The sequence below is a fragment of the Chelonia mydas genome, chromosome 5 (genome assembly GCF_015237465.2).
Source record: "Chelonia mydas isolate rCheMyd1 chromosome 5, rCheMyd1.pri.v2, whole genome shotgun sequence".
Lineage (NCBI taxonomy): Eukaryota > Metazoa > Chordata > Testudines > Cheloniidae > Chelonia > Chelonia mydas.
In genome coordinates this window covers 94,306,926-94,324,368 of record NC_051245.2, presented here as the reverse complement: position 1 = coordinate 94,324,368, position 17,443 = coordinate 94,306,926, and the positions used below count along the sequence as shown (strand labels likewise).

The 17,443-nt window shown below is 41.9% G+C and overlaps 1 protein-coding gene across 1 annotated transcript in view; it reads right to left on the bottom strand.

Annotated features, from left to right (window-relative positions):
- Positions 1-2,872: 2,872 nt before the first annotated feature.
- The window catches only part of TRPM6 (transient receptor potential cation channel subfamily M member 6), a 115,844-nt gene continuing 101,273 nt past the window's right edge, over positions 2,873-17,443 (bottom strand). Inside the window, exons 33-36 of the mRNA XM_043547502.1 lie at positions 15,863-16,068; positions 13,721-13,772; positions 4,306-4,412; positions 2,873-2,997 (exon numbers count right to left, since the gene is read on the bottom strand). Of these exons, the coding sequence (XP_043403437.1) occupies positions 2,873-2,997; positions 4,306-4,412; positions 13,721-13,772; positions 15,863-16,068 (490 nt within the window). The remainder of the gene's footprint in view (positions 2,998-4,305; positions 4,413-13,720; positions 13,773-15,862; positions 16,069-17,443) is intronic.

Here is a 17,443-nt window from a genome sequence, read left to right as displayed (position 1 = left end):
TCTGTGAGAGTTCACCTCCCAGCCAGGGAAGAAGGCACCTGACTTATTCCGCCATCTGAGCACTTGCTCTGGCTGGCCGCCCTGCCAGATGCTCTTCCTTGCTGCCCAGCCAGCCGACTACTTGCCGCTCCCACCAGCCACTTGTCAGTTCACCGCTCCCACCAGCCACTCCTCAGTCACCTTTTGCTGACACCTGCCTCTCTGCTGCGACCTCTACAGGTCAGTATCTTAATGATTGTCAGCTCTTAGTGATTGTCAGCTCTTATGCTGGGCAGAAACACTATCCCACCACAAGTGATTTCAGCTGTTTTGAGCACTTAAAATAACAAAAGGCTCCTAATGGAGCCTATTTAGCTCTATCTTTGAACTGTGGGGAGGAACAGGTTAAATCAGACCAGGGACCCTTAGGGAGAGTCCCCACCGCCTGGCTGGGACACCTGTCCCCACCCCTCTTACTTTCACCGGGGTCTGGCATTTGAGCCCCGTGCTTAATGAGGTCCTTTCAGCTGAGGGTGACCCCCGCATTCGGGACAGGTTAAGCACAGTTCTGCTCCCCTTTATTCATACAATATAACAACACTGATAACAACTTTTCACTACTCCTGTATTTAGTACTAAAGTGATTTGTAACCCAACACCAGCCAAAGTTGATCACTTTGAGCAACACCACTCTATCTGCTGGATATCTAAGCAGAGCAGGTTCATGTAAATACAGTTTGCTCCTGAAGTCTCTCCCCATCCCAGCTAGCTGTCACGGGAGAAACTCATTCAGACCCTGCTTACATCTACATATACATTCTCTAAATGTACCAAATTCATGTCAAGTCATAGTGGGGCACAATGCTGCTCTCAGTTAAAGTAATGGGAGTTTTGTCACTGACTGCAATGGCAGCAAGATTGAGCCCCAGTAAATGAAAAACACTGGATTCCAGGGTGAAATCCTGAACCTATTGAAGTCAATGACAAAATTCCTTTTGATTTCAATGGAGCTAGGATATTATCCCAGGTAGCTTAGCCATGCACTGACCTGTAATGGTCTGCTTCAGTGCATGATTTAGAAAGATATGCTGCCTGAAAGGAAACAAAATTACTGGTGCAATCACGTGACATTACAATCTTCTTCCACAAAGTCAACTAGAATGTCTTTGTTCACAACTCTCAGACACTCAAAGTCTCATGATGACTTCTGCAATGAGTGGTTCAGCAGCTACACAATATAGTATAGAGAAAAACAGAAATGTAAGATTCGTTTTTTTGAAGTTTCCTATCCTTTTAAGTTCCAAAATTTGGCATTTCTAGCATCAACTATTTACAACAAAAAGAAGAAATCAGCTAACACAAGATTTGGAATTTGATTGGAGGGGTTAAAGATTTTAGAAAGTGCAACACTGGGGTCACTACGGCCCCAATCCTGCCAAGACATGCTTACTTGTACCTCCTGCTTTGAGTAGTTCCATTGAAATCACAGTGCACAATTTAAGCACATGCATAAATCTTTTATCTACCATTGGATCTCAGTAGGAAAGAGCGAACAGAAAATGTATCTCTACACCTACTCAATCACACTTTGGGAGAAAAGCCAAGTACCTACAATATTCAACTAAACACCCAAGCAAGTGTAATTTTATATTATTCATTAGTTTTTTTCAATTTTCTATTGTATCTTAAAACTTAAAGAATTGAGAGGGTTTTTTTTTCAAATTACAGACATTTTCAAGAAAGACAAAATGCTATTTAAAAATTGAAACATTTTGGTTGTAAGAAGTATAGTGCTTTTGCAGCGGATGAATTCACCTTCTGACCTATTCACATTTGGAAAGACATGCAGTTTCATTACACCTCCAGTTTTCACTTTAATGGGATTTTTGGGGTGTGAAAAGAATGCAGGAATGGGCCATCATTGCACGGTGCAGTCCTCTTCCAAACTCACAGAATGAGGACTTTTGTTTACATGACTTTTAAACTCTTGAGCCCAGAGACTCAAGAGGTATTTCAGCACTTAAATCCCATGGGATTTAGGCAACTACATACATTGGAGAATCTTTGTCCTTGTTCTCACATGGCCCATCTCTGCATCCAAACTGCACTACAGAGTCACCAAAAAATGTTTTCCCAGTTTTCTCCACACTGAACACACGGGGGCCATGTGTACAGCTCTAGAGCTATTTATGCATATGCATACATACGTTGTTTTACTGAAAGCAGGGATCAGGTAAGGTAGCAGGGAAATAAGCACCATATAATTCCTACTTGGGGAAATACAGCTTTAAAAAAACAGCCCCATTTATTTTCCAAAATAAACACCGTTCAGCTTCATATCATATGTCCAGCTAAGGCACTGAAGTATAAATGAACTTTATAAACAGGTAAGGTAGTCCCCTGTTCCAGTCTTTTTACTAAGCAGTATTACAACGAAGTGCAAAAATCTTCAGTGCACTGAAAATAAAGAATTTCCTTTGGAAAACATGTGCTGCATTTACCTGTAGGATATCACTCTTGTGCATTTATGGGTTTGTCTATACTGTAATCAAAGGATATGATTATAGCTTGAGTACACATACTCCACCTAATCTAGCTATCTTGGGTCCCGGAACAGTTAACACACAGTAGCGTGAGCTTCCCCCACGAATAATTACCCAGGGTTCTAGGCAGGCTCATACAAGCCACACTGAGACTCCTGCTGCCACAGCTTCACTGCTACGGGACCTGACCTACATTAAAGCTAGCTCAGGAATGCCTACTTGACCTACAGTCATACCCTGTGGTTATGGTATAGACATACCCTAGATTTTGTCCTTTCAGACTGACAGGTGGCAAAACTAAGTAAGGAGTGTTTTCAAGTGTTCAGAAGGCCAAAAGTCACCCTGCTTGATCACAGACGAGTATAATTTTCCAGAAGCTTGTCGTCAGTAGCAACAGCACTCTCTGCTCCTGCCTCTGTCTCCACTTTGACAGCTGGATTGAGCCTTGCAGGGGTGTAGTCATTTCTTCTCATATCTGTGGGGGGAAACAAATTCAGTGTCATGGACAGTAACTGTTTGAAGAATATACGCAGACTATGCAAAAGCCAGATCCTGAGGGTGAGAGTAAGGGGAACGTTAACCCTATATTGTGCTAGGGTGACCAGACAGCAAATGTGAAAAACCGGGACAGGGGTAGGGGGTAATAGGACCCTATATAAGAAAAAGACCCCAAAATCGGGACTGTCCCTATAAAATTGTGACATCTGGTCACCCTATATTGTGCATTGGGGGAGAGGGAGATGCTAAACTGACCTGACTCTTTCTAAGAGAGGTCAGCCCAGAGTGGGAGGAGATGCACTAGAGGAGGACCCATGGATAGGCAGAGGGGGTGGGGAACTTACAAAAATGTATTCTCCACTGTCCTACACTACTAGTTAATCATTTGCAAGTCCTGCCCCTTCCTCCCGCATCCCAATATCCATTGGCCACAGAGGCAAGCAACCCTATTCAGAATGAGGCAGCTATTGAAACCAGAGTATTTTTCATTAGAAAAAAAAAACATAGATAGCAATTCTCTGTCTTTCATCCGACACCATATTACAACACTTTTCACCCAGAACTGCAATTATTTTTGACACTCTGAGCCCCATAAAACAGATCTGATCTACATCACAATGAAAAGTACATTTCTAACAAATATAATTTATGTGATAGGTGGTTCCAAATACATAGAAAGCAAAAGCTGTGATATATGGAGCCAAGTTTGAAGGCAACATCTGCAAGCAGAGAAAGACTCATGGAGATCTCTCTGTGGGCTGCTGCAATGCTGATTTTTACGGATTTTCTCAGACCCGTATTTAAACGCTAAAAATTATTGCTGTGGTAACTATATTGATCCCGCTGGAAAGTGATCTATTTTTTTACATGGAGAAGAAAGTAATTTAATGTGTGTTTAATGGTAGGGGTTCACATCATGAACTCCAGACCTCTGACTGATGGCTTCTAATTTAAAAATGATAGCCAGGCAAAAGAAAAAGGGAAGTTGAGTGCCAATCAGTGCAGCGCAGCATCATCTGTGCATGCAAAGGGAGCTCCAGATCATCAGCTTTACTGAGGAAAAAGATAACCTGTCAGTGTTACTTAATCACAATTCACCAGAGTTCTAAGTCAATACCTGTTCTTCGTCATTTCAGGACCTTTGTTATTTTGGAGTTAGAAAGTTAGACATGGACTGGAAATAAGACACAACAGTATGCCCAATATGCCACCCATACCAGCTTCTACAGAACTCTGTTCTTAAAATGGATTTGCTCAGGAACATATAAAATCTTACAGTTCATACCAGGAAGTTTCAGCTTCTTGCAGCAGGAGTTACAACAGTGCTTTGTAATGAAGTTTTTAATTGCAGGTTCCCCTAGGTTTGCTGGTCCAAACACCATCCCTCCAGATCTGAAAGAAATGAGAGAATATCAGTGAGCTGAAAGTTAAAGAAAGGATGTGCTTTATGCATTATCCCCTGGAATTCTACTCTTTAGAATGTAGTGAAGCTGTTTCAGGGGTAAGTTATTCAGTGAGACCATTTTTTCTATGTAGCAAACCAAAGTACAACCAAAACCTTTTAAATAAATGGGGTCAAACCTTGTCTCCAGTACACAACTGGGGAGATTAATGAAGTTATCCTCCTTCAACTCAGCCCATGGAGGAGTACCAGGTTACTCCCTGGCTACTTCTGTAACCTCAAAGGTCCAGGAATACTAATGGCCACTGTGCTCTGTCTCCACTGGGGAGGGAATCCCTGGTGGATTTACTCAGTCCCCACTAAAACCCTCTTGACAGAATTGTGATCTATGGTGCTCAGGGGGCATGGGCTCCTGGTGTGGACCTCCCTCCACCTACCCCACAACAGGACCAGCATGGTTATGCTGCACCAACTATTCTCCAGGCCTACAGAATGAATAGGATTGTGGGAGACATTAGGGTATAAACCAGAGCTACCAAAGAGGTGAAATTCAATGGAACTATGACCTGATTTAGGAACAGATCATTTAAACAAATACAGTTCCAGCGTTTGCAAACAGAAAGAAATTTCCTAAAACAAGAAGAACTCTATTTACACCAACACCTATTAAGAATACAGTGCATTGCTAGTAAACAAGGCTCTTCAATTATCTGCTTCCAACTGTACTCATTTCTGTATTCCTACATTTTCTGGGAAATTCAGCAATGTAACCAAATTCATTTGTGGAAGCATATAGCATATTCTGGATGAAGCTGACAAAATAACAAATAGACTAAGATAAACCAGACATGTATTAGAAGAACTGCATAATTATAACAGATTCTTAATGTCATTTGAAAGATCAGTGTTCATTAATTTTAATATTTCTTCACCATTATTCTCGAGGATTTAATTGACATTCTAGACATCATGGAACAGAGCACATAAGGAACACTTCCAAAGAAACTTTATGAAAGCTAATATTTTATTTTAATGACATGCAGAGTGGAAACAACACATTTTAAAATCTGAAATCAATTATAGCTCAGAAAAGCAGACCTGAAAAAAAGAATCTGACTCTCACAAATCTCTACTCTCCATACAAAAACACATCAATCACCTCAAAGGAGAGCAGCTTTCAAAAAGGGCATGGACAAAAATTGACTTTTCCCATATATATATATATTATAATGAATCCCCATTTCCCCTGGAGAGAAGTACAGTGGTTACAAAGAAGAAACACCAAACCTAGAATGGAAGGCCTGATAACAACTTAATGTCTGGCTGAGAAGCAGAGACTGTTCCCAGGCTCATTCAAAGAAATAACACAACTAGGACTAGTTCTAGTGTCCTCTATGGCTCCTTAGTGCCACAGAAATAGAGTAGAAGCTGCAAGGTTTTAAAGTGCCATCAAAGCACTTTGAATACCATGGTATGTGGTAGTCGCTTTTGGTCCAATTTGGTAAAGTGCCAACAAGTTGCAGTCATAGGGCTTGTCTACACTGGCAAGTTTTATCGCCAAAAACTGCCTTTTGGCGACAAAACAGCATGAGCCTACACACTATAATGGGACTTTTGTCGTAAAAAATGCCCAGTTTGACAAAAAACTTCCACCCCTACCAGAAACTTTTGTCTTTTCCCCTCCCTTTATTGTGGACAAAGAGCCAGTGTAGACACTGCTGACTGTTTTGTCGACAGAACTGGCTTCCGCCAGTATCCCACATTGCCTGCCCTGATTGCTCTGCTCAGTGTTTTGATCTCTACTGCCCTGCAGGCATGCGCCCCTCCCCTTTCAAAGCTGCGGGAAGTATCTGCGTGCTGCTCCCTTTGGGGAACAAACAAAGAGCAAATGATTGGAATGCTCCTGTTCTGCCCTGCACTAGGAATGCAGCAGCAGGAAGACTGCTGCTGCAGGGGAGGGGGACAGACTGCCGTGCTGCTTTGCCCTTCCTCAGCACCCAGAGCTCACAGAGCTACTCATGATGCTGCTCTCGGCAGCTGAGGGGGCTGTGGGAGAACTCGGAGAGAATCCCAAAATGCACAGCGATCAGCTCTTCCCTCCCACAACACAGCACTGTGGGATACATACCCCCGGTGCATTGCTCACCCTGTCGATGATGGTGTCCCCAGTGTGGACATGAGCTGTTGACAGAGGGAGCAAGTGTGAACACCCTTTGGCGATTTTTGTTTTGTCAACTTTTGGGTATCGACATAAGTTTTGTCAACAAAACTTGGTAGCGTAGACAAGCCCTTAGGCACTCTTGTAAGTAAAGCAGCATGCCTGTGCTAATGCAGTGTGAGTCCGTCCCCCGCAGTGCCTAGACCACAACAAAGTTGAGGAGTCTGAGCTGCCTCTGAACTAATGGACCTCATCTGTCAGCTCAAGCTATACTGACTCATGCTTTCAGATATGGAGGTCCTGCATTCAAGCCATGTAGATGGCCTGTCCAGCACATTGAAGGGAAGCCTAGTTCTGTACAAATGGACTAGAAAAGTTTTATTTTGGCCCTTCAGACACATGCTGATGGCCCTTCAGACACCTTTGCTTGCTGGTGTCCCAACCGCCTACCTTGGCATCTGCGTGGAGATAGTGGGAGTTCTAACTCCTACTGCCTTTAACCACAGCCATCTCCTTTGTCTTATATCTTTTTATACCCTCCTGTGGCATGTTTTTCTTGCTACAAGCCTGTTCGCCAGCTCTTTCAGTATGTAAGTTATGCCAGGCTAATGCTGCTCATCCTTATTTGCTAACTCGAAACATAAACCCCTATTTACAGCACCTCTGAATCTGCATCGCTGTCATGATGCAACTCCTGTGCCTGCACATGCCTTATAGGCATAGCCTTGTGTTGTTGGTAGTGAAAATTGCTAGATCCTGTCAGGAGCACCAGGAGGCACTATTCATCAGAGAATTCCCCCCAGAGCTCTGGTGTACAGCAAAACACATGAGATTGCAGGGACTGAAACTGTGTCTGGACACTGGCCCCGTATTTTCCTGGCAATAAAGTTTCAGCTATTTATATTTTGGCCTGGAATCCAAACTTCATCAATTTTCACACTGCACACCTCATGTACCGCACACATAGGTCACATCCTTGGCTGACTTTGATCATTTTAGCTCTGTTGAAGTCAATGAAGCTATGCTGATTTACAGCAGCTAAAAATCTGGCCCTGCGTTTAGTATTGGCCACCCTTTCTAAATACTTCTGTAATTTTCATCACTGAACTAGTGTATAGAAAACTACAGAACTGTTGTGAGAAATATCATCATGCCATCATAGAGGGGCGGGTCTTGGCATTGAAAACTCCGTTTTAAAGGCAATGGTAGAATGCATTAAAGAAAAGACCCATTATGAGATAATGGCATAAATCTCCCACACAAATTACTTTAAAAATGAATCCCAGAATCAATGGAACTAAAGAAACAACACATTAATAATAATTATAATGATTATTAGTAGTACTAAAATATTCACCAGCCCCGTCAGTCAGATGTCACCCACTCTCTTCTGGTATCTAAGAGAATGTGAGCTCAGAGACATGCCTTTGAGTCTTGCTAGCAACTTTTCAAGCAGCATGCAATTTTTGGAGAAATAAGTCATCAATAAAGGAAAACATAAAACAGACCCCAATACTCTGGAATTTTTCCTTGTGAGTGAGTGAAGAAGAAAGTTAAGAGTGAATTTTAAAGATTTTTTTTTTTAGGAAGTATATCTCTGGAATGATCACTTTACACAAGTATATTGCTAGCTGCATACAAGCGCCATCTGTAGCTTCATTATCATATTCTCTCAGATCACCAAGTCAAAACAACACTATTTTGCTTATTGCAGTTCTTAAGATTTCCCCTAACACATGAAGAGCAAGCTGGTTTTTTTGCTTCATCAATCAGTGTCTGCTATATCTCATCTTTAGCTAGCATATCGAATGCCTTTTAAATGCAAACTGTATAACTCGTTTTTATTAATCTGGGTGTAATGCTTTAAGTGTCCATAAATGATGGAAGGTACTTACCCTTCATAACTGGAGTTCTTCAAGATGTGTGGTTCCTATCTGTATTCCACTGTGGGTACACATGCATTCCATGTGCCTGAGTATCCATTGGTCCATGCCCTTGCTCTCCTGATGCTCTGTGCTGATTGCATAAGGGGAAAAGTCAACCAACACATCTCCAGATCCTCCTCTTAGCACAAATCAGAGATGATCCTTAGCAGAGAGAAAGGAGGGCACATAGTGGAATATAGATAGGGACCACACATCTCGAAGAACTCCAGTTACAAAAAGTATGTAACTTCCCTTTCTTCTTTGAGTGCTGGTCCCTATGTGTATTCCACTGTGGGTGACTGACAAGCAGTACTCAGTGAGAAGGAGGGTGCGATGATGGAGGAGGTCTCGTTGTTTGTAGAACCACTGCTTTCATTCCAGTATGGCAACAAACAGCTGGGTGACTTTCCAATCTGTTTTGTTCTCTATAGGTAAAATGCCAATGATCATCTCACATCAAGGGAATTAAATCTTTTCCTTTGCTGGCAGCGTGGGGTTTTGGGAAGATCAGAAGTAAGTGGATAGTCTGGTTTATGTGAAATTCCAAAACTACTGTAGGGGTAAATTTTGGATGTAGTCATAGCAAGACTTTGTCATTATCGAATAGTGTGTAATAAGGATCTGCCGTTAGGAACCCCAGTTCACCTGTCTGCCTGGCCAAGGTGATGGCAATGAGGAAAGCAACCTTCATAGACAGATGAAGTATTGAACAGGTAGCCAGGGCGTTGAAAGGTGGCTTGAAAAGTGATGAAAGTACTAAATTAAGGTCTCATTGAGGGGTTAGTTTTCTTATAGGTAGGAAAGCTCTAATTAAACACTTTAAGAACCTAGAGGTGATTGGATGAGTAAATACAGAGAGTCATTTATTGGAGGGTGACATGACCTGATTGCCTATAGGAAAACCCGCATTGAGCTAAGGGAAAGACCCATCTTCTTGAGGGTAAGGAAGTAATCAAAGATATCAGGACTACCTATTGTAACAGGAGACATACTGTGGTGCTGGGCCCAGACAGAAAAATGCTTCCACTTGGCTAGGTAACATTTTCTGGTGGAGTCCTTTCTGCTTTAGTGAGAACGGCTTGCACAGTTTCTGAATAGGAATGTTCTAGATCCGACACTCATCCAAATACCAACCCGTGAGGTGAAGAGCTTCTTGGTTGGGATTTCTGATCATGAGTCAAGAGGTCCTTGAAGGGATGAATGCTGGTGGATAGCTGGGCCGACATATGCAGGAGACCTGGGAAGCAGAACAGTTCAGGCCATTTGGACACAATGAAAATGGTTCATGCTCTGTGCTGTCAAATCTTTCGCAAGTAGTGGTATAGGAGGAAAGGCATAGTTCAAATGGTCTATCCAAAGAAGTAGGACAGCATCACCACTGAATAACTGGCCCTGAGCTCCCTTGGAACGGTATGTGCTGTACTTCCCATTTGTCTGGGAGCAGGTCCCAGGTAGGCTCCCCCTGAGCAAAGATGCTGTTTACCACTGAGCTGTGTGACACCCACTTATGATCAGTGGCAAAGTACCTGCTGATGCTGTCTGCCAGTGAATTTTGGGCTCCAGGGCAGTACACTGCTGATAGGGTGATTGTGATTCTTCCAGTTCCATACATTGACCTCTTCTATACACAAGGCAATGGAACTTACTCCTCCCTGTTTGTTTATGTAGAATATGGTTGTCATATTGTCTGACATTATGAGAGAGCATAAGATTGAATTAATGGTAAGAATGCCCTGCATGCTTCTCCGACTGCTCTGCATTCCACAAGATTTATGTGCATTCTGGTTCCCAAGCCATCCAAGTGCACTGTGCTATGTGACTGTCCATGTGCATCCCCAAACCTAACAAGCAGGCAACTGTGATTATTGTCCTGTTGGGTGTGGGGGATAGGAAAGGAATGCCCATGCGTATTTGTGCAGAATCTTTCCACCAAATCAGAGAGGTCCTTATCTTATTGGGGATTGTCACTACAGTGTTCATGCTGTGTTTGCTCAGTATACATACTGTTTGAAGCCAAGCATAAAGGCATGGAGATAGATGAACAGCAGTATGTAAGTAGATGATGGCATGTGACCTAGGAGAGTAAGGCAAATCCAGACCAATATCAGAGGATTGTGCATAACCTGATTTATTGGGTTGCCCATGACTTGGAATCTAAGTCATGGGGAGCTAAGCCCTTGTTTTGAATCTACGGTCACTCCTATGAAATCTATAGTCTGAGCCAGAGCCAGGATAGACTTTTGCATGTTCACAGAGATTCCCAGGGATTCTAGGAGATGAAGCAGAGATGAGGTTGACATTATGACTTCTGAATATGTCCTCTCTGTAAGAAGCCAATCATGTAGACACTGGAAGATGGTAGAACCACCCAGTCTAAATTGTGTGGCTACTACAAAAAATAATTTTGTAAAGACGCTGGGTGTAGTTGCTAGACCAAACAGGAATACCCTGTATTGACAGTGGTCAGGACCCACCACAAATATGAGGAATCTACTGTGGGAAGGGTGAATATCCACTGAAAGTACATGTCTTTTATATCGAGAGTTGTGAATCATTTGTTTTTTCTAGGGATGTTATTACTGATGCCATGTGGAATTGTAGCTTATGAATGAAGACATTGAGTCACCACAGGTTGACAATGGGTGTCCACCCACTTGTCTTTTTGGGACTACAAAATATTTGAAATAAAACCCTTTTCCTTGATGATAAAGAGGTACATACTCTATTGCTCAGCATTTGTGGAGGGGTGTTATCTCCTGAAGGAGGATCTCCTCCTTTAAATGGACCTTGAAAAGGGATACACAAGGAGGTAGTGGAGGGGGTAAAGAGAGAAACTCGATGATATAGCCAGATGGATGATATCCAGCACCCACTTGTCTGTTGTTATTGACCTCCAATTGTGGGGAAATTATGGTAGGCATCGACAAAAATGGATCTCGAAATTGGATGGAGATGACATCAACGTTAATTTGCAGTTCCCCGAAGTACCATCAAAAGAATCTTTTGGCTGGGTGACTGCAGTAGAGGTGAATGGGGCAAAGTATCTTGATTTCTGCACCTTCTGGCATATGTGAGGTGGCTCATAACAGGAACTGGTGGTAGAAAGGCTGTGATAAAGACCTCTGCTTGTAAGGTTGCTTCTGGTACTTCTTCTTCAGGGCTGGTGTATACATACCGAGGGAACAGAGGGTTGCTGCCCTAGAGTCCTTTAGTGAATGCAAAGACTCATCTGTTTTCTCATTAAAAAGATTGACTTCACTGAAAGGCAATCCTGTGCAGTGTTCTGTACCTCTCTGGGGAACCCCGCAGAGTGTTGCCAAGATTCCTGGTGCATCACTATAGCAGTCACCATGGATCTCGAACCAGCATTGACCTTTGCTTGTAACAAGGTTCCTGCAACCAATCTGCCCTCACCCAATAAGGGCTTGAAATTGAGCCCTATCCTCCTGGGGTAATTTTTACAGGCCAGGAATGTAGAATAGTTCAAAAAATCATATTTGGCCAGGAGGTCCTGGAATTTAGAAATTCTAAATTGGAGGCTGGTGGAAATAGACTCCATTCTCTCCATAAGGTCCAAATATTTGGCTTCCTCATCAGCAGAGGTGACCCCTGGTGGTGTTGTCTGGACCTTTCCATGACCACTTGGACAACCAGGAAGTTCAGGGCCAGGTGGGAAAACAAGAACTCTATTTTCTCAGAGGGGACAAATTACAGCTTTTCTGCCCTCTTGAAGGCAGGGCACAGATAGCTGGCATATGCCATACTGGTTCCAGTATGGCCTCTTTCACTGGGAGAGCTACTGAGCTGGATCCTAAAAGCTGTAGGAGGCCCAGGAGGTTGTGTTGTGAGTCCTAGGCTTCCTCTAAGGGGATTTAGAGCTCTTCTGTCCCTCTCTGAACCAGCTTTTGGAATTGTCTGTGGTCATCAGGAAGAGACAGCAAGAATGGAGCAACCAGTTCATCCTCCTCCTCTTCCACAGGCTCAGGAGTTTCCATCTGACCTCTGGGAGGGGACGGATGGCAAGACTCCCTGTTGACTCATACGGACTCTGGGTTCTGTGCATATGGGGCCTGTGGCCCCAAGTAAGGCCTGTATGAGGGGTCAAAAGTAGATTGTCTTATATATGTTGTGAAACACCTAGCACATTTTTTCAATAATACATATATAGTATATATAATCAACATGTGATAGTAATTACTTATTAATGTTGTGCGAATGTTTATTAATTACTAATGTTATTGATAGTACAAATAATATTAGTCATAATAATGGTTTTGGAGACAGGAGATCATGTTTTTAATTCCAATTCTGGAATTGACTTGTTCTGTGTCCTGGGCAAGTCATTTAATATTTCTGAACTTCAGTTTCCCCTTTTGTGAAATTGGGTTAATGATATGTACCCAGTACTTAGGGTACTGTGAGATCTAACTGGAGACAAGGCTTGATCCAACACTCTGATCCATACAGCAAGAGTCGTCTGTGTGGAGCCACGCTGACCTGGGGCCTCTGTGCAGGATTAAGGGCTTCTCCACACAAACATTTAGTTCACACAGAGCTGGGGTGTGAATACACCCCTGACTTGGCCTGCCATGCACTAACTGACCCGATGGGATCTAACAGTATAACAGTATGCTCTGATCTACTCTGCTTTGAAATAGGAGTAGATTAAAGTGCACTAACAAACTTTTGGTGCACATCATCAGTGTCCACATGGACAGTTAGCATGCAGTATATTCACATCCCAGCTTGCTGTGAACTCAGTGTTCAATGAAGTCAAGCCCCAAGTGTCATAATTTAAGGTCAGAAGGGGCCATCAGATCATCTGGTATGACCTCTTGTACACCCCAGGCCAGAAACAAAACCATTGTGTCTCCCCGTATGGATCAGAGCCATTGTATATGAAGTGTTGTGTATATAAAAAGCACTATTAACAATCCTGTTGTGAAACCAGGAATCTTGTGTGCCCAGTCCCCTCCCCATTCTCCTAGATCATGTATAATTATTCAGTTGGAACTGCACCATCTGGAAAAAAACAGAACTACTACATTCAAATCAAGTATTTAACTCCCGACTAAAAAAAAAAATAATCAAAAACACTCATTGAGAATGTAAATATCCACTTAAAATACACCATTAACTATCAATTGTCTGAAGTGAATTACATCAAACACATCATGTTCTGAAATGACAGCTAATAAAATGACAATAAACTTACTGCTTGCCTTCAGGTTTAATAACAGATGGATCTGTAAGGACTTCCCCAACACCTACAGTAAATTAGAAGAGAGTGTTACAAGCAAAGATTGTTTTTTTTAAATATCATGTTATGAAATCATAACCAATGTAAATACCAATTTCCTGTATAGACTCTAAATTTACACTTAAGGTAGAAATAAAATGCTAAACTATTTGTTAAAAATAGACAAACAAATGCTAATTGTTCTCAACCATTCCTGATATTACATGCTGGTCGATTTATGAATGGATAGGCTAGAAACTTACTCAAATGATTCTATACTATGAAACCATGGAAAGAGTTGCCAAAACTGTTGTAAGTACAGTAAAATGAGGCCAAATCCTGAGGCCTGTATTCATGATGAATAGCACCTTATTTCATTATTAAAATCCCGTTGATTTCAATAGGACCACTCAAGGGGAAAGGTGCTATTCAAGGTGAGTAAGAGTATCAGAATATGTCCCTTTATTTAGATGCTGTGCTGTGAGGATGCTGGGGTCTATTCTCCTCTGACCTTCTGGTGGTGGTTACAGTAAAGTTAGATAGGTAACTCCAATCAGTGCTAATAGGCGTTTTATGGTAAATCAATGGAAGAACAGATTCCTTTGTTCTAAATTCCTCTCTTCAACCAATGCCCCATTAGCACTTATGGGATTCTACTTTAAAAAGTCATTGCCTTATCTCTGAGTAAATGATTGGGCTGCTGATGTACAGGAAAACTTCCATGAACATTAGCATCCAATTATTTTAATTCCCACAGTCCATTCGTGACGAACTCATGTGCTGCAATGGATACAGGTAGATAGGTAAAGAATAGCTATAACTGTTGTGCTCCCCGTATGTTAAAACACCTGAAAATTTGTAACACATTCCAATGACAATGGGCCTTTCTTAATACAGAATATATTTAAATAAAAGTATAATAAATATAGTTATAGATATTATGTGTGAGAGAGAGAGATTTTTACACACACGCACATCCCTTTAGTTGCACGTTTCCAATAGACAGACTAGTCCGCCTGGAATTCCAACAGGAACAGATTTTGTGCTCTGATTAGAGAGCTCCAGTTTAGGGACAGCCAATCTAGTATGGACAAACCGAACGCTGACCCATACCTAAGTCAGACCTTTTCTCAGGTTTAAAAGAATTTTGTAAATAATTTTACTCCATTTTTTTCACACTTCTCTTTCCTGGTTTAGGATGGAAATGAGGGCCCCAGTTCTGCAACGATTTATGCACATACTTCCCTTTTGCAGGCGAAAGCCACTAGTACTGGTCTGTCAATTTCAGGAGTATTATACTAAACCAAATTTTAAAAATAAGGGACAAGGTGTGGCTCAGTTCCAGTATGTTGTAACAGATACACAAAGTCCCATTATATTTCTTAATGTGAAGATAAAATCAAATGAAGGCAAGCATGGACTTAATGGTTTATTTTGCTTGACCAGGAAGTCTGACTGTAATTCACAGCTTCTGAATGCTGTAAAATGTAAATATGATAAGCTTACGTCTAGCAGTGCAAATTGCCCTTGATAGGAATGAGAACCAATGATGTTTAAACTGCGCGATGGATGGTGTTCATTTTCTGTACACTGTCAAATATTTATTTTTTTAAATATACCGTGTTCCCCTTTACACATGTGTTGTAAAGTGATCATACCACACACTGTGTTCTTTTGAGGAGCCACCAGGCTCTGTGAATAGTTCTCAGAACTTCAACTTACTTAAACTGTTTACAGTTTTATTAATGAAAAATATAAAAAATAACTGATGCCAGTTTTCAGCCTTCCGATGAGAAAAATGTGTTTTTGTTACAAATATTTAACAATCTTCATCAACATTAACATGTGAAGTGGCTTTTATACAGCCAATTGAAATGTTACTGTGCATTGTTTTAGTACACGGTGCTTGTACACCTAAACTAGATATATGGGGCCAGATACTGTTCTCATTTACATCTACATTCAGAGTAACTCCATGGATGTCTTTGGAGTTGCTCAGGATTGACATGGATGTAAATGGGGGCAGAATTTGCCTCTTTTTCTCTAAGTTGAATTCAACATTGTTTTCTTAGTGGCATCTCTAAGTTATATAATAAACTGTTGCATTTTGGCAGTCACCTTGCAAATCCAGGACAAGGAGCTCCCCTCGGGTGTACTCGTAGGTCCAGTGAGAGAAAGCCAACATCATCTCTTCCAGCAAATTGCTGGGGGAAATCTCATCCCCGTTGTTGTTGTTGTACTTGCAGAACTCACCCGTCATGTACTTCTCTATGGTGAGCCACTGATTGGCTGAATGGCAATATATTAAAAAAACCTCCAGAAACCTGTGGGTAAAAATGCTGTCAGTCAGGAGCTGGCAGGATGATGAGTGTCCTGGCAGTCCGGTCACAATTATTACGGAGCAAAGCAAATATACTGTGGGGCACTACTCCACCGTTTACAAACTTCAAACCTCTTAGAAAACTCTCAGCAGCAGAAGATAACAAATGGTGGATAGCAGGAAGTCATTCCTGAGAGATGTAACCTACTGGAGTAGACAGTTCAGAGAATGATCTCAAAACAAAGCCATTCTGTGGACAGGAGTGTCAGTGGACAAGAAGCGTATGCTGAGTAAACCAGGAACTGCTATTGGTACACTAGCTAATCTCTACAGCTACATCTAGGCTACGAGCTAAGGGTGTTATTCCCCTGTTCACATACACATACTTGCCCCGGATCTCATTGATCTAGCACAAGTATAAATAGCAGTGTAACTGCATTAGCGTGGGTAGCCGCGGTGGAGGCACAGGCCGAGTACGGACTCCCTGGTTTCAGGCAGGTTTGTACTTGGCACAGTTAAGCCATGACTCCATTGCCACTACTCATGCTATCACAGCAACACTCCTATTTACACTTGCTCTTGTTCAAGGAGAGCTAGCCCAGGTATGTGTACTCATGCAGGTGAATCACTCCCCTACCTTGCAGTGGAAGCACAGCCTAAATAGATAGACTGAAGTCTTTAAGATTAATTAAAGAAATGCCCTGGAACAACAACTGCTATAAAATGCTAAGTCAGGACCCCTTTGGAAAGTTAATTTACCATCACACACCATTTTGTAAAAGAGATGCAAAGTTGCACTCCTTCCCCTGCGAAAGCCTGATGATAGTCTTCAAAATAACAAAAAAATCCTCATTTTTATAAGACACACTTGGGCTCATAGGATGCACTATGTTACACCTGACAATCTACTCAGTATAAATCAGGAGAAACTCCACTAAAGTCACTGGAATTGGGGTTTACCCCAGTGTAAAACTAATGTGAGAGGATATTTAGTGTCTAGGTTCTCTTTGTTAAGATGACTCAAATCTTCCTTTCTTCTGCAGAAAGAAAGGAGTAAAATTATGCATGCAGTTTTTTGTTTTGTTTTTGCAGGTTGGGGGGGCATTGTTTGTCTTTTTGAGGGTCTCTCAAAGTCACAGGGTTCCTCTCAAACTCAAAAACTTTCTTCAAAATAAGCCAGTCTAAAGATATCCAGTGACCAGTAATGCTCATAGATGCCACAGTATCTAAGTAATGGGGTGAACAGGGAGAATATTCATAGACTTTAAGGCCAGAAGGGACCATCGTGAACCTCTAGTCCAGTGGTTCTGAACCTGGTGTAAACGTATCCCTGGGGGTATGCACAAGTCTTCCAGGGGATACATCAACTTATCTAGATA